At 43.9% G+C, this 27,034-nt stretch overlaps 1 protein-coding gene across 4 annotated transcripts in view; it reads left to right on the top strand.

Annotated features, from left to right (window-relative positions):
* The window catches only part of gek (serine/threonine-protein kinase gek), a 494,332-nt gene that overhangs the window by 450,900 nt on the left and 16,398 nt on the right, over window positions 1–27,034 (top strand). For all 4 annotated transcript variants that reach the window (XM_069304649.1, XM_069304648.1, XM_069304646.1 and 1 more), the window contains one exon: window positions 8,970–9,109. In XM_069304649.1, the coding sequence (XP_069160750.1) occupies window positions 8,970–9,109 (140 nt within the window). The remainder of the gene's footprint in view (window positions 1–8,969; window positions 9,110–27,034) is intronic.

Below are 27,034 nucleotides of genomic sequence, written 5' to 3'. Positions count from 1 at the left end.
GGCCCCCTTTTGTGGGTTCAGGGGACTTTGTTTCCTCGTGTGCCCCGGTTCTGCCTTTTGGGGTTCCGGGGTCTTCCTGGCTTGCAGGCTGAGCTTTTTGGGTCTTGGCACATGTTGTGGTTGTGCTGGGACTTTGTGGTTTTGCTGTCGAGGTGGGCCTTTTGATGCAGTTTTGTGCCTTCTTTGCCTGGCCGGCGTAGTGCTCTCTGCCACTAGTCGGCGGCTTGTGCTTTTACAATATATGTCTTCACCTAGTTGTGCTTGTGGGGGTTGAGCTCTGGCTCCTTGGTCCTGCCTCTCAACCGTCCATCAACAGGTAATTACCTAAGTGTAGTTACAGGATGAGAGCTACGCTCGTGGTGTCCCGTCTTCCCAGCACTCTTTGTCATATAATGCTTTGAAACTACTGACGGTCTTGGCCTCCACCACCTTCTCACTTAACTTGTTCCAACCGTCTACCACTCTATTTGCGAAGGTGAATTTTCTTTTATTTCTTCGGCATCTGTGTTTAGCTAGTTTAAATCTATGACCTCTTGTTCTTGAAATTCCAGGTCTCAGGAAGTCTTCCCTGTCGATTTTATCAATTCCTGTAACTATTTTGTATGTAGTGATCATATCACCTCTTTTTCTTCTGTCTTCTAGTTTTGGCATATTTAATGCTTCTAACCTCTCCTCGTAGCTCTTGCCCTTCAGTTCTGGGAGCCACTTAGTAGCATGTCTTTGCACCTTTTCCAGTTTGTTGATGTGCTTCTTAAGATATGGGCACCACACAACAGCTGCATATTCTAGCTTTGGCCTAACAAAAGTCATGAACAATTTCTTTAGTATATCGCCATCCATGTATTTAAATGCAATTCTGAAGTTAGAAAGCATAGCATAGGCTCCTTGCACAATATTCTTTATGTGGTCCTCAGGTGATAGTTTTCTATCTAGAACCACTCCTAGATCTCTTTCTTTATCAGAATTCTTTAAAGATTTCTCACATAATATATAGGTTGTGTGGGGTCTATGTTCTCCTATTCCACATTCCATAACATGACATTTATTAACATTAAATTCCATTTGCCAAGTGGTGCTCCATATACTTATTTTGTCCAGGTCTTTTTGAAGGGCATGACAGTCATCTAAATTTCTTATCCTTCCTATTATCTTAGCATCATCAGCAAACATGTTCATATAATTCTGTATACCAACTGGTAGATCATTTATGTACACAATAAACATCACTGGTGCAAGAACTGAACCCTGTGGTACTCCACTTGTGACATTTCTCCATTCTGATACATTGCCTCTGATTACTGCCCTCATTTTTCTATCAGTCAGAAAATTTTTCATCCATGATAGAAGCTTACCTGTCACCCCTCCAATATTTTCCAGTTTCCAGAACAACCTCTTATGTGGAACTCTGTCAAAAGCCTTTTTTAGGTCCAGATAGATGCAGTCAACCCAACCATCTCTTTCCTGTAATATCTCTGTGGCTCGATCATAGAAACTGAGTAAATTCGATACACAGGATCTTCCAGATCGAAAACCATACTGTCTGTCTGATATTATATCATTTCTCTCTAGGTGTTCTACCCATTTAGTTTTGATTAGTTTTTCCAATACTTTCACTATTACACTTGTCAATGATACAGGTCTATAATTGAGGGGGTCTTCCCTGCTGCCACTTTTGTAGATTGGAACTATGTTAGCCTGTTTCCACCCGTCTGCTACGATTCCTGTACACAGGGATGCCTGAAAGATCAGGTGAAGTGGAATGCTGAGCTCAGATGCACATTCTCTCAGAACCCATGGTGAAACGCCATCTGGGCCAGCTGCTTTGTTCTTACCGAGCTCCTTGAGCATTTTTTCCACTTCGTCTCTAGACACCTCTATGTGTTCTATGTTGTTCTCTGGAATTCTTATTGTATCTGGTTCCCTAAAGATTTCATTTTGTACAAACACACTTTGGAACTTTTCGTTTAGTGTTTCACACATTTCCTTTTCATCTTCCGTGAATCTATTTCCCATTTTCAACCTCTGAATATTATCCTTTACCTGCAATTTGTTGTTTATGAATTTATAGAATAGACCTGGTTCTGTTTTACATTTGTCCGCAATCCCTTTTTCAAAATTTCTTTCTGCCTCTCTCCTCACTGCCGTGTAGTTGTTTCTCGCATCTTTGTATCGCTGGTATGTTTGGGGGTTCGGCCTCTTCCTGTATTGATTCCATTTTTGTGTCTTTCGGTCTCTAGCCCTCTCGCAATTTCTATTGAACCAATCCTGTTTCCTAGTTCTGCATCTCTGTTTTGGTATAAATTTTTTTGTGCCTTTATCATATATTTCACAAAACTTGCCATACATCTCATTCACTTCCTTGCCTAGCATCAAGTCTGTCCAATTATACTCACTAAAAAAATTTCTAAGGTCACCATAATGTCCTCTCCTGAAGTCTGGTTTTTCAACTGCTTCAACCTCCTTATTTTCTTCCAGCTTATAACGCATTGCATACTTTATTCCCAAAAAGACATGGTCACTTTTACCCAAGGGAGGAAGGTACTGAATGTCAAATATCTCTTCCTCCTTCCTGGTAAATATCAAATCTAGCATGGAGGGAACGTCCCCTTCCCTCATCCTCGTAGCTTGTTTAACATGTTGATACAAGAATGTTTCCAGGATGAGGTCTACAAATTTACAGGTCCAAAAATCTTCTGTTTTAGCTTCATATGCTTCCCAGTCTATGGATTTCAAGTTGAAGTCACCGACTATCAACAGTCGTGATCTATCGTTATCTGCTCTCGCTATAATCTCTCTCATTATTGTTATAAGACCTTCACGTTTACTATCTAGCTCCTCCTTTGACCATGTGCTGCTTGGCGGTGGACTATATGCATTTATCATCATTAGTTTATCATCCTCATAGCAGATCTCTAGTGCTATTATGTCAACTTCTTGTGGATTGGCAGTCATTATTTCCTTCACCTTTAGGTGTTCTTTTACCAGCACAGCAACGCCACCGCCTTTCCTAATTTTTCTGTCCCGTCTCCAAATTGAGTAGCCCCTTGGGAATATGACCTCATTTAAAATTACATCTTCAAGTTTTGTCTCCGTGAGTGCAACAATGTCTGGTGTCTGCAGCTGTATTACATCACTTAACTCCAGTATCTTCGATCTCACTCCATCTATGTTGGTGTATGCAATCTTCAGGAACTTGTTCCCCCTCTCCTTATTCTTCACTCCCCCTCTCTCTATTGATTTTGTTGGTTTGCCTTTATGTACCACTTTACTGGTTTGCCTACCCCTATCACTTTGTAGAAAAAAGAATTTATTTCTTCTTCATTCCTGCTCTCATTTAAATGTTTTGCCTCGGCGAGGTTCAGTTTCAGCTTCTCTCTATCTTCTTTTGAAAGATCTCGTCTTAATGACCACCCTTTCCCATCCTCATCCCTTTGCAATTTTCTAGCATTCCTTAGTACTTCTTCCATCTGTTTGGCACCGTTTAGGGTGATCCTCAAAGGTCGATCTTTCCCTTTTACGTACCTGCCTATTCTCCTGTAGTCGCACACATTCTCTCTGTTTGTAAGACCTTCCACGAGGCCAACAATTTTATCTACTACTTTAGCTTCTTCTACAGCTCTTTCTGACCTAGATGTTATCGCCTTTTCTTTGCAGCCAAAAATGATCAGGGACTTACTCCGATCAACTGTGTTTTGCACCAACTTCGGGTTAGATGCCAATTCTTTCCTCACTTCTAGCCTAATGTTTGTTTTATCTTGGTTGCTGCAGTGTTTGACTTCCTTTACTGCTTCTTCTATTTTTTCCTTCTCCTTGGCCACTTGTGCATAAGTGAGTTGCATATCTTTCTTGCACTGTTCTATTCCCTGTGTAACTTCCTCCATCTGTGCTGACAAAAGCTGTTTCTCCTGTTGAATTTCCTTGCCTAACCTATTGTAGTCATTTATGTTTAAATTTACTTTAACTTCTTCCAAAGCTATTTTTAAGAGTTTATTTTCTTCTTCCATGGCTTTGCAATTTGTTTCCAATTGATTCTTATCCTTGCGCAAGTCTTTCACTAAACCCTCAAGACATAAAACTTTGCTATTCAAATGGTCATTACTTTCTTTCAATTTACTAATTATTTCTACATGAGAGTTCACTATAGTATCTAAATTTACCAACTTGTTATGTAGACTGCTAATATCAATGCTTTCTTCATTGAATCCCTCAAAATCAAGCTCTGTTTTGTTTTTCCCCTTGCCAGTGGCCATCTTGAATGTTCTTCTCTGCACTGTAAACACTAGGGCAACTTTTTCTCATCCGATTTTTCACTTCCCTTAGCACTTTCCTGTTATCTCACCTATTTTTCAAGAGCACTATACCTTTATGTTCTCTGGGACACCACTCACTACCATCAACCTGTACTACAATACTTAGGATTATTGAAATATGCTGGAGCTCCTCTGCTGCAAGTGTTGACCCTAGGGGTGTCACCTTTTGAATCAGGTGTATCGGTTCCTGTGCCTCTTGGGCTCTGTCATGTTTACATGTGACATTGTATGGGGGTCAGTCTTGTTACTTGTGTGAGGAGTCGCCCCATTACTTCCTAGTGCTTTCCCGTTCCCATTCTGACACTATAAAAAAAAAAAAAAAAAAAAAATTCTATCTGTGGCTCTTTTGGGTACTTGGTTTCCACCTGTGTCCCCTAGTGCGTGTGCCCCTTGTGTTACATAGCCTGTCCTTATCAGCCCTGTCGATTCCCTTGGGTATCTTGAATGTGGTGATCAGGTCGCCCCTCACTTCATCTTCCAGCGAAGTGTGGTTTCATTCCCGTAGTCTCTCCTCATGACTTCGGTAGTGTACTTTTTCTTTCGGAAGGGGTTCTGTTCCCTTCTCTGTTGACTGGGCGCTGGGGGAGCAGCTTGCTCTGTTGCCTCTCGCTTGGTCCCGCCGTTGGTGGGCGCTTTGGGTTGTCTTCCGGCCTTTGCTGGCGTCGAAGGACGGCTTCTCCCCCTTGAGGGGGGGGGGTTCAGAGCTGGCGGGGTGGGCTTCTTCCCCTGCGCTTCGTCATTTCCTCTTCGTGGGTGCGTGGGGCGTGGTCGATCCGCCCCATCCTTCTGGGCTTCCCGTCTGCTCTTTGCAGTCATGAGCTTTTCCCGTCTGCTCTTTGCAGTCATGAGCTTTTCCGGTCTGCAGTTCTTCTGGACTACTTCAGTCTGCGCCCTGGATCCTCTGCCCTCCTCGGAGGACTGTTGTCTCCTGTTCGGATTCTGTTAGGGCCGGGTGCATAGATGGTGGACCTGGACCTCTAGGTCACTTCTTGGCACGTTCCTCTCCAGTTTTTCTGGGGCTAGCACGGTTGGTAATTACCTATGTGTACTTACCTAAGTGTAGTTACAGGATGAGAGCTACTCTCGTGGTGTCCCGTCTTCCCAGCACTCTTAGTCATATGATTGTCATATGTCATAATATGTCTTAATATGATTGTCATATAATGATTTGGTGGTGGGGCTTCAGGTTTGCTGTTTTTATTGCCTTCCCTATTTTGTTAAGGGCACTTTGTATACTCTTTGCATCTTTACCGGATCTTAGTGCCCTGTCTGCGTCTGAGATTCGGTGTCTGGCCTACCTCGACGACTGGCTGGAGTGGGCTCCCAGTCAGTCCGCTTGTCTGCTCGCCAGGGGATGGTTCTTTCCAGATCGCTGGGTTTGGTTTCCTGGTGATCTGGAGGTTTTTCCTTCTGTTTCCGTCCCGGGTTCGGACCTGGACCTTGTTTCAGGCGCTTGGGCCCCTCATTGTCTTCCCTCCAGAAGTGTTACTGCGGCTGTGGTCCCGCCTTTGGCTGTTCAGGAGGGGGTCCCGGGTTGCTCAGCGGTTGCTTGGGCGGTTGTGCGGGAGTTTGCACTTCGGCGTGCTTGTCTGCCCGCGGAGTCGGGTTTGGCTACGGCGTCGGTTGGTTCCTACGGAGACTCCCCTTCCGCCTCTTGCATTCCTTGGGTTCCTCTGGGGATCTGGTGTTGGTGCTGCGTCACCAGCTTCCTCTTTGGGGTTTTCGGGGTTCCGTGCCTTGGCACCTCCCCGAGCCTTCGCTCGATGTGTTCACGGACGGGTCATCTCTCGGCTGGGGCTTTGTGACCAGTGCTCACCAGGTCGGCCGAGGTTGATGGAGTCTGTCTGTCCGTCGGGCTCCCAGCCCGGTTCAGGTGTTCATGGCTGTCTGGTTTGCGCTTCGGAGGGTTTGGGTCACTAGGTACTCTACCATTCAGCTCTGGACTGTTCTCTGGTGGTTCTTGCCGGAACCACAGGGGGTTTGGTTAACCGTGTGGTTCGTGTCCGGGGTGTGTCCTGCATCCTGGTGGACAGCTGTCTCGGTTCATTCCTCTTCGTGGGTTGGCCAGTCGTCGCCGATTCGTTTTGTTGGCTCTGTTGGGCTTATGGACTCCTGGCCATGGACGTCTTCGGGTCGGCGTGGTCTAGGCGTCGCCCGTTTTGTGGCGCCCTTCCCACCTGCGAGGACTTCACGGTGGAGGCTTACGGCAGGCCTGGTCGAGGTGGGGGGTACCTGTCCCTCTTCTCCCGGTCCAGCTGTTGCTTCGGGTTCTGGCTCGGTTGCAGCGCATTCCCACGAGAACAGTCCTTATGGTTCCATGGTGGCCGGCCCGGCCTTCTTTTCAGACGCTGCTTGATAGGTGTCCATATCCGGGGCGTTTTTCCTGAGGCTTCGCCTCTTTCAGCAGGCCGAATCGGTCCTGTCCGTGACTGGTTCGGCCTTCTCTTTGGCTCTTCGAGTCTGGTATTTTGACGCGGGTATCACCATCTCTATGGTGTTCTGGTGGCTTTGTTGACGGTGTCCCACCTGCGAGCTTCGTCTTGGAGACAGTATGACGTTTATTACGTTTTCTCGCGTTTTGTTTCCCCTCCGGCCTGCTCATGAGTCGCCTGAGCCATCCTGGTCCTTGTTCAGGGTGCCTTCTTATCTTCCCCTCAGTTTGTGGTAGCCCCTTCGGTTTCAGTTTCCTCCTCTTTGGTACTGGTGGTAGCTTTATTGGTGTGCAGCCTTTCTCTGTCCTGGCGACGGTCGAGACGGCTGCTTTCCGGAGGGGTTCTTGGGGTATTGGTACTTGTTTGGTTTGGCCGGGGGGTGCGTCCTGTGTTGTCCGGTTGTGCTTTTTGCTGTTGCCGGTGTACCGTGCCTGGGGATGCACTGTGGTTGATCCGGTTCCTTCGTTCCCTGTTTTCAGGGCTCGGGTCTCCCAGGTCGTCCGCAGTGTTTTCCTTCTTCCTGCGGTCTGTCTTTGCGCCCGTGCTGTTCAGACGTTTGCAGCATTTGCTGCTGTGTTGGTGACGTCTCGGGCTCATTTCGGGCGCAGGGATTTGTGGGTCGCACAGGTTTTTGGCCGCCCATCCATATGTGCGTCTGTTCTTGGGCGTTCTTGTTGCCTTGGGTCGCAGGTTTGCGGCCGGTTGTCTTGGCTTTGCGTTGCAGAGTTTGTGGCGGCCGCCTCCCGGGTTAGGCCTTTCTTTTCCTTCTCTTTGGGTATGAAGCTCCAGGGAGCCGTAGGGGCTCCCCACAGAAAACCAGCGTTGAATGTAATGAAACGCCATTTTCTGGGTGAGCCCCGGAGGCTCCCTGGAAACCCTCCCTCCCACTGGTCGGCGGTTTTTTCGCATTGGTTGAAGCTTAGCTTCCGAACTGGAGCTTGGCAGCCGGCGCGGTAGGTCCGGGGCTCCCCCCTCCCCCTCCCGGGGTGGGGAGGGCTGCGCGGACGATCGGCGCGGCAGTAAAGTGTGATGTTTGCTTGTTTGCTTGTTTCCTTGGGATTGTAGGGAGTTTTCTACCTCTCTGTTCGGTTTTTGTTGTAGTTTCTTACCATGTGGGGTTTGTTTTGTTACGCCTACCTTTCTGGGTGCCTAACCCCGGTCGATGGCAGATAAGGAAAACCCCCAACCATATGGGGTTTTCCAGGGCCATTGCTCCCTGAAACCTCTCTGAAGGGGCCAGGTTCTGGCGCTGGTCCCTGGTAGGTCTGAACTCCTTAGCTAATGTCCCGGTCTAACATAATATACATTAGCCCGATAAGCTCCAGGGAGCCTCCGGGGTTCACCCAGAAAATGGCGTTTCATTACATTCAACGCTGGTTTTTTGCCACACTTCCCTACCCTATTGCGGCTAAAATATGCCACCTACGATTTTTTTGTTATTTTTTCCGTGATCAGGGAACAAAAATGAACACTTCTATAAGACGAAAGAATTTTTTGGAATTTTTTTTTTTGTTGCGCCTGTGGGTGTGAATTCCATTTGGGCCCCTAGCGGTTTGAGGGTTAAAGGGGTTCTGGGAGTTCTTCTACTCCCCCAAGCCTGGCACGAGTCCAGGCTTGACCTGTGAGAGCGTGGTCCAACAGGCTGTTGCTTGCAGCACCCTGCAGGCGCACACGTCCACCACAGCCCGGTTGGTCGGGCACTTCTTGAAGAAAATTATCTAGTTTTCTCTTGAAGATGTCCACGGATGTTCCAGCAATATTTCTTATACTCGCTGGAAGGATGTTGAACAACTGTGGACCTCTGATGTTCAGTGTTCTCTGATTGTGCCTATGGCACCTCTGCTCTTCACTGGCTCTATTCTGTATTTTCTTCCATATCATCCACTCCAGTATGCTGTTATTTTACTGTGTAGATTTGGAACCTGGCCCTCCAGTATTTTCCACATGTATATTATTTGATATCTCTCATCTATATGGCATCCAGGGAATGTCTGTCTTGATTGCCCTTGTGTAGCTGAACAATATTTTATCACTACTAGACTGCATCCACTAACAGTTGAAATATGTATGATTGTATACCGAGTGTAAATGTAAGAATATTAATCATTATGCATATTATAATTACCCTGTACTGATGTTAGAGGACATTATAGTAGAGTACAATATTTGTAGTACATAAGGAGAAGTAGAGCACATTAATAATGTTTTACAAAATATTTACCTGTAGGTAGTGGACCTGCACCAGTGCCAGGCTCTATGCGTCGGACAGGAATGCCTCCACTCCCACCCACCTCGGCTCCACAGCACCTGCCTCCACAACGCTCACCTGAAGAGCCTCGTCATCAGATTATCCATCAGCTTCAAGAGGTATTTGTATATACAGCACTTTAGTCTTGCATATTGTTACTGAGTACTGTGTATAGAATCCTGCATATTTTTACTGAAAATAATAGTTTAAATCGGCATTGTAGATATAAATTTATTTTTAATATTTCTTGCGCATCAGTACAGAATGCATGTGTGCACACACACATGCATATGCATCTTCAAAACAAGAGAACATAGGTTTAAACTAAGGAAACAAAACTGCCCCCCAAAAAAATGAGAACGTTCACTTTTGCAGACAGTGGTAGATAATTAGAATAAGTTAAGTGAGAAGGTGGTGGAGGCCAAAATAGTCCGTAACTTCAAAACATTATATGACAAAGTACTGGAAAGACGGGACACCACAAGTGAAGCTTTTTATCCTGTAGTTACACTTAGGTAATTACCTAAGCTGAGCATTCCACTTCAGTTGATATTTCAGACATCTTTGTGCACAGGAATCTTAGTAGATATATGGAATAAGACAAACATAATTCTAATCTACAAAAATTACAACAGGTGAGATCCTCTAAATTATAGATCTGTATCCCCGAGAAGTGTTGTGGTAAAAAACGCTAGAAGAAAGTTAAAATCAAGTGGGCAGAATACCTGGGGGTAGATGATATAACAACAGACAGTATGTCTTTCAAACGAAGATCCTGTTAACAAATCTACTTAGATTTTACGATAGCTGCAGAGATTCTACAGGAAAGAGATGGTTGGGTTGACTGTGTATTTATCTGAACCTTGAAAAGGCTTTTGAAAGGGTCCCACACAAGGGGTTGGTCTGGAAACTGGAATGTGCTACAGTAGAAAGGTGACAGGCAGACTGCTTACATGGATGAACAAATTTCTGCCAGAAAGATGAGGGCAGTAATCAGAGGCTGCATATCAAATTGGGGAAGTGGTACTAGTGGTGAATCTTCTTCAGGTTATCTTGAGATGATTTCGGTGCTTAGCGTTCCCGCGGCCCGGTCCTCGACCAGACCTCCTTTTTGTGACATGCCCCCAGGAAGCAGCTCATAGCAGCTGTCTAACTCCCAAGTACCTATTTACTGTTAGGTAAACAGGGCCATCAGGGTGAAAGAAATTATGTCCATTTGTTTCCGTCTCCACCGGGGCTCGAACCCGGAACCTCAGGACTACGAATCCCGAACGCTGTGTACTCGGCTTTCAGGCCCTTAACCCTAGGGTACCACAGGGTTAAGTTCCATCATCAGTAATGTTCATTGTCTATATAAATAACCTACCACAAGGAATATAGAATTATATAAACATATTTGCTGATGCCAAGCTAGAAAAGATAAAAAACTTAGATGAGTGTCATGCCCTTCTAGATGACCTGGATAAAATAAGTATGAAGCAAAACTTAGCAGATGGAATTCAATGTGAATAAATGCCACCTTATGGAATGTAGAATAGGAGGAAATAGGCACCACACAACCTACAACTTATGTGTAAAGTCGACAAAAAGAGAGATTTAGAAGTGGTTGTGGATAGTAAACAGTCACCAGAGGACCACATACAGATTATTGTGTGAGGAACCTATGCTATGCTTTCCTACTTCAGAATCTCTCTTAAATACATGGATGGTAAAATACTGAAGAAATTGTTAACAATTTTTGTGAGACCAAAGTTGGAATATGGGGACCATACAACCATTGCATATCTCTAGAAACACATAAATAAACTGGAAAGGATACAAGAACATGCTACCTAATTACTTCTGGAACTGAATAATTGAGTTCTAGTTGTTAAATATGCCAAATCTAGAAGGAAAAGAGGCAATATGACCACTGTATGCAAAATATTAACAGGAATCTACAATACTAGAAACAGGAATTTTTTTAAACTTGCAACTTCCAGGTTAAGATTAAAGTTTAGGAAATAAAAGTTAAACAATAAAGAAATTGTTTATGATGTAACACCACTACTGTATACTTATAAATTAAAAATAAAAAAACATTAATAATGTAACCCTGCTAAATTTGTACACCAAATATTACAGTACCACTAATGGTTATACTGGAACCAAAGGTACCCTTCTAAGGAAAAGCTACACAGGATTAAAAACACTGCCACCATCAACTATGCAGAGAAATGATAACTAATTTCTGTCCATAGCTCGAGAGCGGAAGCGCATACCCTAAACTCTTTGTTTTCCGTATGACGCACCTTAACTAATATACTTAACACTTTTGCGTTCCACAGACTGAATAACTCGTCACTCACTTTTCTACTGAATGTGTTCCAACGACGCAATGCTGAGTCACTCATTACAATATTTTTTAAAAATTTAAATTTTATCAGATCAATCTGGTAGTGGTTTTAAAATAAGCGCCTTTAGATTGCACACAATTTGATACCAAAATCAAAGATATAACATGAAACTTGATGTCCAAACACTTGAAATATTATAAATAGGTCTATGGTCTGAATATTAAAATATTTGTTAAAATTCTATTTATTGTCCTATTATCTTGGGACTTGTTTTAAAATGTGTGCCTTTTTATTGCGAACAATTTGATACCAAAATGAAAGATGTAACACAAATATTTATGTCAGAACACTGGAAAGATATAAATAAATTTGTGATGATGAGCGTCCAGAATTAAAATATTTGTTAAAAATCCAGTTATTGCTCTATTATTCTGGGACTAGTTTTAAAATAATCGCCTTTTTATTGCGAACAATTTGATACCAAAATGAGCGACGTAGCACGAAATTTGATGTTATCAAATTGAACGAGTTGAACATTAGGTTGCAATGTACAAAATGGTGCTCGTTCACGGGTAACTTTAGGCTTTTCTGCGGGGAGGCACTCCAGCCTTTTGTACATTTTATTCATACACATCTGTAGGGAATTTAATTGCGAACACAATGATACCAAAACGAGCGACGTAGCACGAGAATTAAGGTAAAAAAATGGAACGAGAATGCACATGTTACTGATTTTGTGCGTTTTTGCCGACTTTACGCTTTGCTGTTGGGAGTCACGCTAGGCTTTTGGACATTATATTTATACACACCTGTAGAGAATTTAATTGCGAACACAATGATACCAAAACGAGCGACGTAGCACGAGAATTAAGGTGATAAAGCTGGAACGAGTATACACATTTGGGTGTCACCGCGCGCTTACCCGCATGGAGGGGCCACCTACCCCCTGTCAACCGCGAGTTTCCACGGAGCGCGAAAGTGTTAAAATACGTGTGGCTCCGAGCAACGAAAACGCGAGCCTGCTTAAACAAATAAACAACGATGTGGCCAACCGAGGGGCCAGGCGCGCAAGGCTCCAATAAACTGTAGACACGCCCACAATTTATTGGACCACCGCTAGCACCATTGTAATACCCCTATACACATGAACTAATAATAAAACATTACTATATAGCACCACTAATGGTTATACTGGAACCAAAAGGTACACTTCCAACAAGGAAATGCTACACAGGATTAAAAACGCTGCCACCATCTGCCTTGTTCATTAACTATAATCAAGCGTTATCTTGAGTTATCTTGAGATGATTTCGGGGCTTTTAGTGTCCCCGCGGCCCGGTCCTCGACCAGGCCTCCACACCCCCAGGAAGCAGCCCGTGACAGCTGACTAACACCCAGGTACCTATTTTACTGCTAGGTAACAGGGGCATAGGGTGAAAGAAACTCTGCCCATTGTTTCTCGCCGGCGCCTGGGATCGAACCCAGGACCACAGGATCACAAGTCCCGCGTGCTGTCCGCTCGGCCGACCGGCTCCCCGTCAAGCAACGAGGCAAGAAACATTGCTTGACTTGGAGAGTCCTCTTCCTTTAACTGTCATTAATTATGGGACAGTTGTTAGCAAATTATATCCAGAAGCTAATGGGATTCAACAATTTACACAGACAGGAAGTTTAACAGGAGTATATTTAGAACAAGTTTGAAATTCACCACTATAAATCCCTACTTTAACATTGGCAATACTGGCAATTGTTACGGGATCCAGACATGGAAACGTATCAAAGATCACACACATTACCTTAATTAAGATCTCTCTCTGCCTCTCAGTCTGGTGGATTCACTCTGTCTCCTGAGGCTGGCCTGTAGCCTCACTGACCTGCAGCCTCACACTACCTCCGACACTCCAGCACTCTCTCTCTCCGAACTATCATACAGGGGTATATATACAACTGAAACAGAAGCGGGGGGGTCATTTTACACTGTTGTGGGTTACCTTGAAGTGCTTCCAGGGCTTAGCGTCCCCGCGGCCTGGTCGTCGACCAGGCCTCCTGGTTGCTGGACTGATCAACCAGGCTGTTAGACGCGGCTGCTCGCAGCCTGACGTATGAGTCACAGCCTGGTTGATCAGGTATCCTTTGGAGGTGCTTATCCAGTTCTTTCTTGAACACTGTGAGGGGTCGGCCAGTTATGCCCCTTATGTGTAGTGGAAGCGTGTTGAACAGTCTCGGGCCTCTGATGTTGATAGAGTTCTCTCTTAGAGTACCTGTTGCACCTCTATTTTTCAATGGGGGGTATTCTGCACATCCTGCCATGTTTTCTGGTCTCATGTGATGTTATTTCTGTGTGCAGGTTTGGGACCAGCCCCTCAATTATTTTCCACATGTAAATTATTATATATCTCTCCCGCCTGCACTCAAGGGAGTACAGATTTAGGCTCTTTAGTCGGTTCCAGTAATATAGATGTTTTACTGAGTGAATTCTAGCAGTAAAGGATCTCTGCACGCTCTCCAGGTCAGCAATTTCTCCAGCTTTGAAAGGGGCTGTCATTGTGTAGCAGTACTCCACTCTAGAGAGCACAAGCGTTTTGAAAGGTATCATCATCGGTATAGCATCTCTAGTGTGAAAAGTTCTTGTTATCCAACCTGTCATTTTTCTTGCAGTTGTGACTTTATTGTGTTCTTTAAAGGTAAGGTCTCCCGACATGAGTATACCCAGATCCTTTACATTGCCTTTTCGTTCTATGTTATGATTTGCCTGAGTTTTGTACGTGGTTTCCGTTTTTATATTTTCAATTTTTCTGTAGCGCATGAGCTGGAACTTATCCTCGTTAAACACCATATTATTTTCTGTAGCCCATAGAAAGACCTGATCTACATCTGATTGGAGGTTTGCCGTGTCCTCTATGTTGCCAACTCTCATGAAAATCCTAGTGTCATCTGCAAAGGATGATACAGTGCTATAGGTTGTGTTCTTGTCTATGTCCGATATGAGGATGAGAAAAAGTACTGGAGCAAGCACAGTACCCTGGGGGACTGAGCTCTTCACGGTTGATGGGCTGGATTTTATTTTGTTGACTATTACACATTGGGTTCTGTTTATCAGGAAATTGTAGATCCATCTGCCTATTTTCCCGGTAATTCCTTTTGAACGCATTTTATGTGCAATAACCACCATGGTCACATTTATCAAAAGCTTTTGCGAAATCTGTGTAAATTACATCAGCGTTTTGTTTGTCTTCCATAGCATCTAATGCCATATCATAGTGGTCCAGCAACTGCGACAGGCAAGAGCGCTCTGTTCTGAAACCATGTTGTCCGGGGCTATGAAGATGCTGTGATTCCATGTATTTTGTGATCTTACTTCTTAGCACTCTCTCAAAAATTTTTATGATGTGCGATGTTATTGCTATCGGTCTGTAATTTTTTGCCTCTGCCTTATTTCCTCCTTTATGGAGTGGTGCTATCTCTGCTGTTTTTAGTATGTCAGGGATAACGCCAGTACCTGTATCTAGGCTTTGTCTCCACAGAATGTGAAGGGCCTGTGATAGTGATTTTTTACAGTTCTTGATGAATATGGAGTTCCAAGAATCCGGGCCTGGTGCAGAGTGCATAGGCATACTGTTTATGGCTTCTTCAAAATCTAGTGGGGATAGGGCGATGTCTGTTATATGATTTGATGTTGGTATCATATCCATGAAAAATTCATTTGGGTTATCAATCTTTAGTGCGTTTAATGGCTCGCTGAAAACAGAGTCGTACTGCTTCCTCAGTAACTCGCTCATTTCTTTGTTGTCATCGGTGAAAGTTCCATCTCCCTTTCACAGGGGCCCGATACTAGATGTGGTTTTTTATCTTGATTTTGCATAGGAGAAAAAATATTTCGGATTTCTCTCTCTTTCACTGATGGCCTTTTGCTCTCTTTGCCTCTCCTGGGTTTTGTATGATTCTTGTAGCTTGAGTTCAATTGTTTCTATTTCTCTACCTAACCTTCTTCGCCGTTCTTGAGATAGGGTGTGACTCTCAAGTTGTTCCGCGATTCGTTTTCTTCGCTTATATAGGGAACGACGTTCCCGTTCCAATCTGCATCTCTCTCTCATTTTTCTTAGGGGATATGCGGTTTGAACATATTTCTAGTGCTACTGAGCTTATTTTTTCCAGGCACTGGTTCAGGTTTGCATTTTCTAGCTGTTCTTCCCAGTTTATTTCTGTGAAGTCCTGGTTTATTTGCTCCCAGTTTATCTGTTTATTATTGAAGTTGAATTTGCTGAAATCTCCTCCACCGGGAATCTGGACTGGTTTTGAAGGTCTATTCCCCATGGTTGTCAGAACTTCAATTAAGTTGTGATCTGAGTAACAGGTATTTGTAATCATTATGTTCCCGATCAATTCATCATTATTAGTGAAAATGAGGTCCAGTGTGTTCTCCTTCCTAGTTGGTTCTACTATTTGCTGGTTTAAGGCAAACCTATCGCACATCCATAGCAGGTCATTTGCGTGTGCCTGTTCATTTAGGCTACTTCCTGGTATTCTTTCTGATATTACCGAAAGTCTGGGAATAGAAATAGAAAGATATTATGGGAAAGTCTGGTGTGGTCCTGTTCCCAGCTGATTCAGCCTACTCGGGAAAAAAGTGTTTTTGCACACCTAAATAGTTGGTCAGCTCATCAGGGCGTCAGCTTCCCATGATGTACAAAAAAGCATTCAAGATGTACCATTAAGTTGTTTGTCAAGACCATCAGGATTATTCATAAACAGGAACAAGCTGACTAGGGAGGAGCCAGAAAATATTTCAATTAACTCTAGCTGAATCTGAGGTCACAGGCTGATCATACCAGGACGTTCCCATGGTGAGTCATGGGTGTACTCTCCAGGCGATACAATGAACAGAGTGGTAGACAGAATAAGTTAAGGAACAATGGAAAACCATTGGCAATTTCAAACTGTCATTTGACAAAGTTCTTTTAAAACAGGAAAAGATGAGCATAGTTATCATTTTGTAACTACACTTAGGTAATTACACTCGCACACCTACTATATTCTTTTCCTTTTTTATATATAAGCTTATTGGAGTTCATTTACAAGCTTGGAAAGAGATTTTCTTTTGTAAATAAATGCTTTTCATCTTTTGGTTTAAGACTTGTTCACAATTTTCTGTCCAATGATTAATGTAAATATGAAAAGAATATTCTGTTGTTCCTAATTAGAAATGTAAAGAATAAAAATCTTATAACTCAATGAGAAAACCACAAATCAATGTAGAAAAACGGGAAACTTTTTGTATTTTTTGTGACAAAAAATTATTTCCGATTAAATATGCTTTACTTAGTATAGAATGTTTTTCCAAATGTATAGAATATGTATGCCCTGACAATGAGTTATGTGAGCCAATACATGATGGAGTTTAGATGGATATAAAAAGGAGCTGCCTTTTTGCTTTTTTTGAGGGGGGAGTAGGCCTGCAGTTTTCTTGATTCTGCCCACTCCAAAGTGTTACCTTGTTGTGGTGAGGTGGCTCACATACCTTGCCTTGGCCCCCCTCTCCTGCTCCACTTTGGGTGTTGTGTGTGCTAAAGTACACACACCTGTAAGGTACACACCCATAGGAATCTTGTTTGGGTCAACAGACCTCCCGCTGGAGGGGCCACCTCTGAGGGGCGACCTTGGTGGATGGTTGGGTGTCCAGGCTGGGGCAAAAGGTAGAGTGAGGTCTTTCCTTCCATCACAGTCCCGAGTCGAACTGTGATGGAAGGCCGGGCTCTGTAGCACTTGCTACAATTGGCCCAGACCAAGCTGCATCTCTGAATCCTGACTACCTCTCTCTCTGCTCCCATCCCTCCTCTGTGGCAGGGTTGAGCCCCAAGCCCCTAGTGGTGACCACCTTGTCACCTGGCATGGCTCTTGTGACAACTGCACCTTTTAACCCCCGCCTCTTACTTAGGGTGCTTGGCACCGTCGCCTCCACCTTTGCACACTCGCGATTCCTTCAGATTCTCATACATTCCAAGCTTTGTTTGGTCCTGCTACGTGGAGAAAGTATTTTGATCTCAGTCATGTTGATTCTACACGTCCTGATGATTTATTCACCAATAAACACTTAGTTGATTTAGTGGATACCTTTGTCACTTTTAACCCCACTTGTAATGGTACACGTGTCATTGCAGCTCCTTATCAGGAAGCGGCTGACTGCTTAGCCTCGTTGTCCTGAATTGGGGAGACCCATTTTTGAATCTCCAAAAAAGGCCCGGTTGAATGCCAGTATTGGCACAGTTATTCTCCCGTATCATGTTACGACTGATGTTAGGGACCTGAAAAGGGACTGCCATGAGGATATTGAACATATCCTTGAAGCCCAAGACCATTCTATCCTCTAAATTGATAGTTCACTCGACCCTCTCGTGGTCGTCGTCGTCGTCATCAGCCTCTTTGCCTGGTGAAGATCACTTTTGATAGAAGGTCCTTTCCATCTTCCGTAATTCTTGTTGGTGCCAGATGCTCTGTTTAGGAATACAATATATTTCCTCCCCTTGCCTCTGTAATAGGTGCTGGAGATTTGGGCATGGTCCCTTCAATGACACAAGTGCAGTGTGTGTGTGTACCCCTTGTGTGGAGATTCAGGTCATTCTAAGACAGAGTGCTTTTCTTTCCAAGCTCATTGCATCAATTGCGGTGACGCCCACCCTACCTTTTCCCGTGCATGTGGGCACTATAAATTTGAGGAAGCCTTCCTCAATTTGAAACATCGCAATCATTTATCTTTTCCTAAGGCGAGATGCCAGGTATGCCATCTTCCCTCTTTCTCTGGCATGTCTTATGCTTATGTGTTAAGAACATAAGAACAAAGGTAACTGCAGAAGGCCTATTAGCCCATACGAGGCAGCTCCTATCTATAACCACCCAATCCCACTCATATACTTGTCCAACCCGCGCTTGAAACAATCGAGGGACCCCACCTCCACCACGTTACGCGGCAATTGGTTCCACAAATCAACAACCCTGTTACTGAACCAGTATTTACCCAAGTCTTTCCTAAATCTAAACTTATCCAATTTATACCCATTGTTTCGTGTTCTGTCTTGTGTTGATATTTTTAATACCCTATTAATATTCCCCCTGTTATGTCCATGTTGTATTCCACTTTCCCTTGCCTTCTTCCACTTTCTCAGTTTTGCAATCGTTTCCAGGCCATGGATTCGGACACCACCACCACCTCCACCTTACCTACTCCTTTGCATTCAGACCCAGAGGGTCTTCCTCCTGGTTCTCCGTCTGGTGTTTCCTTCCTTCCTTCCCAGTCTTCCCTGTCTCCTGTGCCCTCTTTCACTTCTCGCCCCAATCCTTCTTCTCGGCCCTTCACTCTGTCTTTTGGCCCTCCACACCACCAGTTTGTCTAGGCCGTTGTCCATCCTCCTCCCAGCAATCTTCATGTTGACCACTCCTGTTGAGACTGTAGAGGCTGCCACCCAATACAATGCTGCCGGTATGCCTGTCTCACTACGTCAGAAATTTAAGCCTGGTTCCTCTCCTTCTTCCTCCCCAGCAGATAAGAAGGCATTGCTCTATTCCTCACCTTCCGGCTCTGACTCTTATCATCCTCCCATTTCAGTGGCGGAGTCACCTGTTCCAGCTATAGAGGTTCCCTTGGTTCATGATTCTCTCTCGGATGCTGCCCTTGATGAAGTGTACGTCCCTGTTTCTGTTCCCCCCTTCCCCCGATTCCTTTGACCGCCCCTCTCCGATGCCGCCTCCTCCCACTCCGAACCCTATCAGTCCACCTCTGGTCCATCCTACGGCACCCTTAACTCCATCATCCTTGCCAAATTTACCTATGCCCCATAACCCCGATTTCACTGATCCAATGATCCTGATTCTGATCTTGCTTAGTATACTGTGTTCTTCTTTGCTTTTGTTTCTCCCTTGTTTTCTGTTTCTGTTCTCTGTTTTTGACAGAATTTTCTTAATAGAATATTCGTGGATTGTATGCCAACTTTCACGAACTCCGACTTTTGATAACGCAGTTTCCACCGTTTTGTGGCTGTCTCCAGGAGCCGATGCTTGGTGCTCGTCCTGGTCACTTCTGCCGTTATTGCGGTAATCCTTGCAGGCAGTATTTACTTTTAGTGAATATTTATTTTGTAATTTTTATTTGATTATTTTCTAGTTTCTTCAATATTGAATTATGATTCTAAGTGGACTGTATGTTAGATTCAACCTGCCAGGTTTTACCTGCTACACATAGTTGGGTGGGATGTGTACAACTTACACCACAATTGGTGGTGTATAATAAGCTCTCCACATTTACCTTTACTTCATATAAATTATACCACATATGGTGGGAATTAGACTACATTGGTTAGTACTACTCTATATTATATAGAGTATTATTATATATTATTGTATTACTCTATATTAGTATACAACTTAAAGGGAGCCTCAGCTGTGTGGTTGATATGGCCTGAAAGACAGTTCCCACATCAAAGTAGAGTGTGGCACACGTAGTCTAGTTGTGCCATGTAATGGCGGCAGGCACTGTGAGGCAGCTGCTGGGGAACTCAAAGCAAGGAAGAATCACAGGTTATAGCTGGCCAGCTCACTAATATCTCCAGATCACAAGTTTACCTGTAAAATAATGGGCTTCAATAATGGCTCCATTGACATATATAATACAGGTGTGACATGAATTATTTGTGTATGTAGTAAAGATGAGTAAACTCATGTTGTTTGGAGGGTCGCCCCACAGTTTAACCGAAATGATAATTTATCTAAGATTATTAGGCCCTTAAAAATTGATATTACACGATATTAAACAAGTCAGATACTATGGTACTCACGTTGTTGTAGAGGTTGCTGTGGCAAGGCACTAGGATAGAATAGTTTATCGTGCGTGAAGCAAGTCGCAAAAATCTCTGGGACCACTGTCTCGTGTGTGTTGTGATGTTTACATTTTTTCCGAGACAATGACGATGCCTTCCCAAGGCGGTGTTCCAATAATATTTGGTTCCAATACTGTCAATATTCTAAGTTTATTTAACAATAGCAAGGGAGCCTGTGGTTTTATGATATAATTATCTAAGAACCAGTCATAGTGAATACTGTTTTGTTAAGTTTAAACATTAGACTGTTTAAAAGAAAGATACAGGCATACCTCAGAATAAGAGTTTAATCCGTTCCTGGAGACGCCTCGCCTTCCGAAAACTCGCATTCCGAAGTTAATTTCCCCATAAGAAATAAAGGGAAATGAATTAATCCGTTCCTGACTACCCCAAAAACCCCACATCAAACTAAATTTTTATACCTAATTTACCTAATTCATCTAAATAAACCTACAAAACTATGTTCCAGTTATTACTTACCTTACTGTCGAGTGCTGTAGGTGTATGGAAGATGGTGAGGAGGGGGGAGGAGGAGAGGAGTTACTGTTTGGAAGGGGAGTCCCCTTCCATAATCACATCAGGCAGTGAGGACCTTTCTGGTGTGCTCTCCCTGGGACGTTTAACCTGAGTGCCACTAGGTCCTGGTTGAGGCTCACTGCTCGATTTCCTCACCACAAATTTGTCCATGGAAGCTTGCTTTTCCCTTCTTCGCAAGCTCTCTCTGTAGTAAGGCATCACATTGTCATTGAAAAGATTAAGACAACGGCCTACTACAGCTTTGTCTGGGTGAGTATGTTCAATAGTTGTTTGAATCTCTTCCCACATCTGACACACCTTCTTAATTACTGCAGAAGGGACATTCGCTGGTGCTGTTGGTGCTGCTGCCACCTCCTCCTCCACTGCAGAATCATTCGCTGCTGTGTTGGCTTGCTGTTCCTGTTGAAGGGCTAGGAGTTCTTCGGTGGTCAGTTCTTTGTTGTGTTCTTCCACCAACTCCTCCACATCATCACCATCCAATTCCAAGCCCATTTGCTGGCCTAGACTAACAATTTCCTCAACAATAGGCGCATCATTTATAGGCTCAAACCCCTCAAAGTCTAGTTCTCTCACACCTTCAGGCCACAATTTTCTCCAGCCAGAGATCAGGGTTCTTTGAGTCACTTCTTGCCAGGCTTTGTCAACGAGTTTTAAAGCACTACAAACGTTAAAATGCTCTCTCCAGAACTCTTTGAGGGTGAGGTTTGTGGCTTCAGTCACTTCAAAACATTTCCGGAAAAGTGCCCTTTCATACAGTTTCTTAAAATTCGCTATGATTTTCTGGTCCATAGGCTGAATTAGAGGAGTGGTGTTAGGAGGAAGGAATTTAACTGTGAGGAATTTATTGTATTGAGGCATCAAATCATCTTTCAAGCCTGGAGGATGAGCAGGAGCATTGTCAAGGAGAAGCACGGCTTTGAGTGGCAATTGTTTCTCCTGCAGATATTTTTCTATGGCAGGGCACAGCACTTCATTCACCCACTCCGAAAAAATAAGCCTAGTGACCCATGCTTTTTTATTAGACTTCCACATCACAGACAAACGGGTTTTCTGCACATTATACTGTTTGAAAACCCCCTGGATTTTCAGAATGATACACTAGCAAGGGTTTAATTTTCAAATCGCCACTCGCATTTGAACACAGCACAAGCGTAAACCTATCTTTCATAGGCTTGTGTCCAGGCAAGGATTTTTCCTCCTTGGTAATGTATGTCCTCTTAGGCATTCTTTTCCAAAACAGTCCTGTTTCGTCACAATTAAACACTTGTTGCGGTAGGTATCCCTCAACCTGTGCAAACTCTTTAAATTCGTCAATAAATCGTCCAGCGGCTGGTTTGTCTGAGCTGGCTGCCTCCCCATGCCTTGTAACACTATGGATACCACTTCTCTTTCTAAATTTTTCAAACCAGCCCCTGCTTGCCTTAAACTCTTTCTTATCTGCATCACTCGTTGCAGGGGTCTTTTTTAGAAGGTCTTCGTGCAACACCCTGGCTTTCTCACAAATAATGGCCTCCGAAACACTATCACCCCTCAACTCCTTGTCGTGTATCCAAATTAATAACAACTTTTCCACTTCTTCAAGTATTTGTGGTCTTTGTGTCGTTAATGTTCTTACTCCTTTTGCCACATTAGCACTCATAATCTTATTTTTCTTCTTAAGTATAGTGCATATTGTTGATGTGGCTTTCTTGTACTGCCTACAAAGATCAACAACACGTGTACCGTTCTCATGCTTCCGAATGATCTCTTGTTTCTCCTCTATTGTCATCCTCACATGAGCTTTCTGGCCTTTATCCTTACCACTGGCTTTCTTGGGACTCATGGTGAGATATATAATAACAAATTGTATAGACAAATCACCAAAAATCCAACAAAACACTTAAAATCCACGACAAGAATTGATGTGGGGGTAGTCACTGAGCGCGAGACAATGGTGAACTGAGGGGCAGCGGGGCAGAGGGGCGACGATCGCCGAACGACCACGCACTAGGTCGGCTGTACGCGTATCAACAAACTCGCGTTCAAACTCGCCTCCCGAAGTAACCATCGCCTTCCGAGACAAATTTTTGGAGTAAATACACCTCGCCTTCCGAAAACCTCGCATACAGGGACAATCGCATTCCGAGGTACCACTGTATGTGGAGTTTAAATATACATGATGTGTAAATATGGGTTTGTTGTGATGACATCACAGAATCTCCCATTTTCCTTAACTTTGGTAATGGCTAACTACACTATGTTAACATGTTATGTGTGTCGGATTTCCAACACCTTTCTCTCCCCCTTCCCGCTTTTCCTGGGGCGCATATCTCTACTGCTTTCTTGACTCGTACTGATATTTCCTTCGTCCCCCTACTTATTTAGTCACACATTCAGTATCTTTGTGAGTAAATGATATACAGTCTGTTCCATTTATCTCCCCCCAATGTCCCACTTTCTTTTCCTGATCTTAAACACCTGTTGCACTCCTTACCTGAGCCTGCACTCCTGTTTGGTGATTTTAACTGTCAGCAAACCCTCTGGGGCGATGTTCTGACAAACACCCAAGGCTGCTTTCTTGAACCTTTTGTCTTCTCTTCTGAATCTCTCTCTCCTGAATTCTGGTGAACCCACTCATGTTGACTCACGCAATTGCACCCTCTCCTGTCTTGATCTTTTTCTTTGCTCGTCTTCTCTTTATTTAGATTTCACATGGCAAGTTCTTGATGACCTCCATAACAGTGACCATTTCTCCATCCTTGTCATCATCTTCTTTTTTCACTCTCCCCTCTCCTTCCCTAGGTGGCAGTTTGTAAAGGTGACTGGAATCTATTCACCCTACATGCTACTCTTTCCAACCTCTCCGATCTGCCTCACCCTCGAGCCCTCCTCCCTTTTCATGTCACCATATTAGACGCTGCCCTACGCTCTGTTCCTCGCAATACCTCCCGGGGCACGTGGAAGTGTTTTCCCTTGTGGAATGCAGACTGTGCTCGGGCTGTCCACTGTAAACGTGCAGCCCGGAAGAAACACCGACACTTGAGAGATTCCTACTCATTTTTCTTTTGTTTTGGAAGGCGAGTGTGGTGGCCCATAGGGTCATCCATTTGGCTAAACGTGAGAGTAGGAAATCTTAAGTCTCCACCATTATGACTGACACTCTTCTGCCCCAGATCTGGAAGAAAATCCATAAGATAGCAGGTAAGTTTGTTGCAGATATCTCGCTAGTCTTTCACCTCCATGGTTCTATTATGGCGGATCGGGTGTCGGTCGTGACCGAACTGGTTTCACACTTTTTGACTTTTAGCTCCAGTTCTCATCTTCCTCCATCTTTCCTTACTTGTAAGCCCCTTCTTGAGTTTGGTCCCTTGGATTTTTGCACACATCTCCTGCTTCCCTTTAATGATTCCTTCTCTCTCTGAATTCCAGTCTGCTCTAACCCTCGGCGATTCTTCGGCAGTGGACTCAGATGACGTTCATTATGAGATGCTTCGCCATCACCCTCCATGCATGTTTCAATATTTACTGAATATGTATAAACATATCTGGGAGTTGTCATCAGTCCCTGAGGACTGGCTTGAGGTGGTTGTTCTTCCTGTTCAGAAACTAGGGTCTCCACGAATGTCCCCTAAGGACTTCTGCCCCATTGCCCTCACGGGTTTTCTGCAAACTCTCTTAAATGCATGATCACTGTCCGTCTGATGTGGTTCTTGGAACACTATCACCACTTTCCTCCTCCTCAATTTGGCTTTCGCAAGTGTCGCAGCACGAGTGATGTCTTGGTGAAATTGGAGGTCTATATTCATCCTTCCTTTGCTTTGAAGACCTCCGTTATTGCTGTCGTTTTTGACCTGGAAAAGGCGTATGACATCACCTGGAGATACCATATTCTGTTCCAACTCCGTTCTTCTGGTCTTCATGATAATCTCCCTCTCTGCCTACAAAGCTTCCTCTCCAGTCGTTCCTTTAGAGTGAGGCTTGGTATCACTCTTTGCATCTTTTTGGTAATACGAAGGTGTACCCCAAGGTAGTGTTCTGAGCACTATTTCTTTTCCTGGTTGCCCTCAATGATTTTCTTTCCTCCCTTCCCTCTGGCATTTTCTCAGCTCTCTATGTTGACGATCTTACCCTTTACTATCACGGTGATGACTCGCCTTTCTTTAAACAGCAGCGTCAACTTGCAATGGATGCCATGTTGTCCTGGGCCACCAATCATGGCTTCATGTTCTCTACAACTAAAACTTGTGCCATGACTTTTACTCGGAAGCAGGTCATTCTTCCCCCTTTGTTGTTTATGGTAATCCCCTTTTGTACAAAAATTCTGTTAAGCTTTTGGGGTTAATCTTTGACACTCGTTCATCTCTTTATATTCCTCTCTCATACTGTCTAAACTCGATTATGGTTGCCCTGCTTACTCGTCTGCCTCTCCTTCTACTCTTTGCCATCTTCATGCTTTGCACAGTACTGGGTTACGCCTCAGCTCTGGTGCCTTTCGTTTGACTCCCACCCTAAACCTGTATGTTGAAACTGGCATCCTGTCTATAGGATCACCATGATCGCTACTTTCTTTGCTACCCTGTGTGGTCCCTACAACACCCTCACTCTCGCTTATGTCGTACTTTGACCTTAACACTTTTGCGCTCTCGGCGCTCAAAAAAAAACAATACCCCAGATGCTTTCGGCACTTCGCGCGCCTACGCGGTAAGACCGAAAAGTGTACACTCTTTTGACTGTCCTGACAATAATTGAAGGCGCACGTATTTAAATTTGGTATCACTGTGTTCGCAATGAAATTGTCTATAAGAGCATACCTATAAAATGCCGCCCAAGCATAAGGAGTATCAACACCAAATAAAAAACTATGCAGATCACTCGCCGAGAGCGCCAAACAGCAACAAAATGTTTCCACTCTCTTAATGGTTGCGAAGCCTACAGTTGTCCTACATCGCTAATTTTGGTATCATTGGAATTGCAATAAAATTCTCTACACGGACATATGCATATGAATGTTTAATATAGGTAATTGCCCACCCGCAAGAGTGTGTGAAGTGGAGAGTAGTTAGCCGCGAGCGCACTGGCGAAAACACAGGGGGGAAATCATGCTTGGAAAGTTTATACGTTTTCTGACCCTACTTTTCTATGTACGTATTTCTTTTTTATACCAATGTGTTCGCAATAAAATTTTCTATAAGATGAACTGTATAACATTTGTACAAAGCATGTGTAAGAGAAGCGCCAAATATAGAACCACGTCGCTCAGTATGCGTTCGCAGCAGAAACGAACGCATTGTTTTCGTTCGTTTGATGTTTGTCATGTTTATACTTGTTGAAACATTTTATAATTTGTATGACAGTGATCGCAGTAAAATTCCCTACACAGACATATACATAACACATACAAATATTTCCCACGTGTTGGATATATCAACGGCTAAAGGGAACCCACTGCCACACACTCGCCACACCCCCAAACATACTTTGTGTATTTTTTTTTTTACTCATAGAAGTTTATGTGATATAATATTCATTCTGGTACCAAAACATTCACAAATAAATTCCCTACAAAACAAAAGTATCCCCACCCATTTCGGTTAAAAAATGGAATTTATAGAAATATTTTTTCGATGGACGAGAAAACTCGGCTGTTATGCGGAATCGTAAGAGAAAACGGCGACTAGTTATCTCTAATCTAAAGCGCGAAAGTGTTAACTCCTCCTGTGGTCCCTGTTCCCTTTCACCATCTACCTCATTCTGTACGGTTGTCTCGCTTGCAAGGTTCTCTTTCAGTTTGTTACCAACATTTCTCTTCGTGTCGTTCCATCCTTGCCCCCATGGTCGGTCGAGGGAGCCGGTCGGCCGAGCGGACAGCACGCTGGACTTGTGATCCTGTGGTCCCGGTCACAGGATCACAAGGATCACAGGCGCCTGTTCGATCCCAGGCACCGGCGAGAAATAATGGGCAGAGTTTCTTTCACCCTATGCCCCTGTTACCTAGCAGTAAAATAGGTACCTGGGTGTTAGTCAGCTGTCACGGGCTGCTTCCTGGGGGTGGAGGCCTGGTCGAGGACCGGGCCGCGGGGACACTAAAGCCCCGAAATCATCTCAAGATAACCTCAAGATGGTGGATCCCCCTTCTTAGGTTTTATAAAACTTTGATCCATGTGACTAAAGCTTTTACTTTTTCTACAGTTCTGAAACGCTTTTTCCTTGCACACTTTTCTTCATACTCCCACTCTATTTCCGTTTTAATAGATGGGTCCAATTCTGCAGAAGTTTAGGCTACTTTGTTGTGTTTCCTGACCACACCTATATGTGTCACCTGCCT

The sequence above is a fragment of the Procambarus clarkii genome, chromosome 52 (assembly GCF_040958095.1).
Source record: "Procambarus clarkii isolate CNS0578487 chromosome 52, FALCON_Pclarkii_2.0, whole genome shotgun sequence".
In the NCBI taxonomy this organism is placed as follows: domain Eukaryota; kingdom Metazoa; phylum Arthropoda; class Malacostraca; order Decapoda; family Cambaridae; genus Procambarus; species Procambarus clarkii.
Note: the sequence above shows the minus strand (reverse complement) of the source record. Positions and strands in the feature narration are given on the sequence as shown.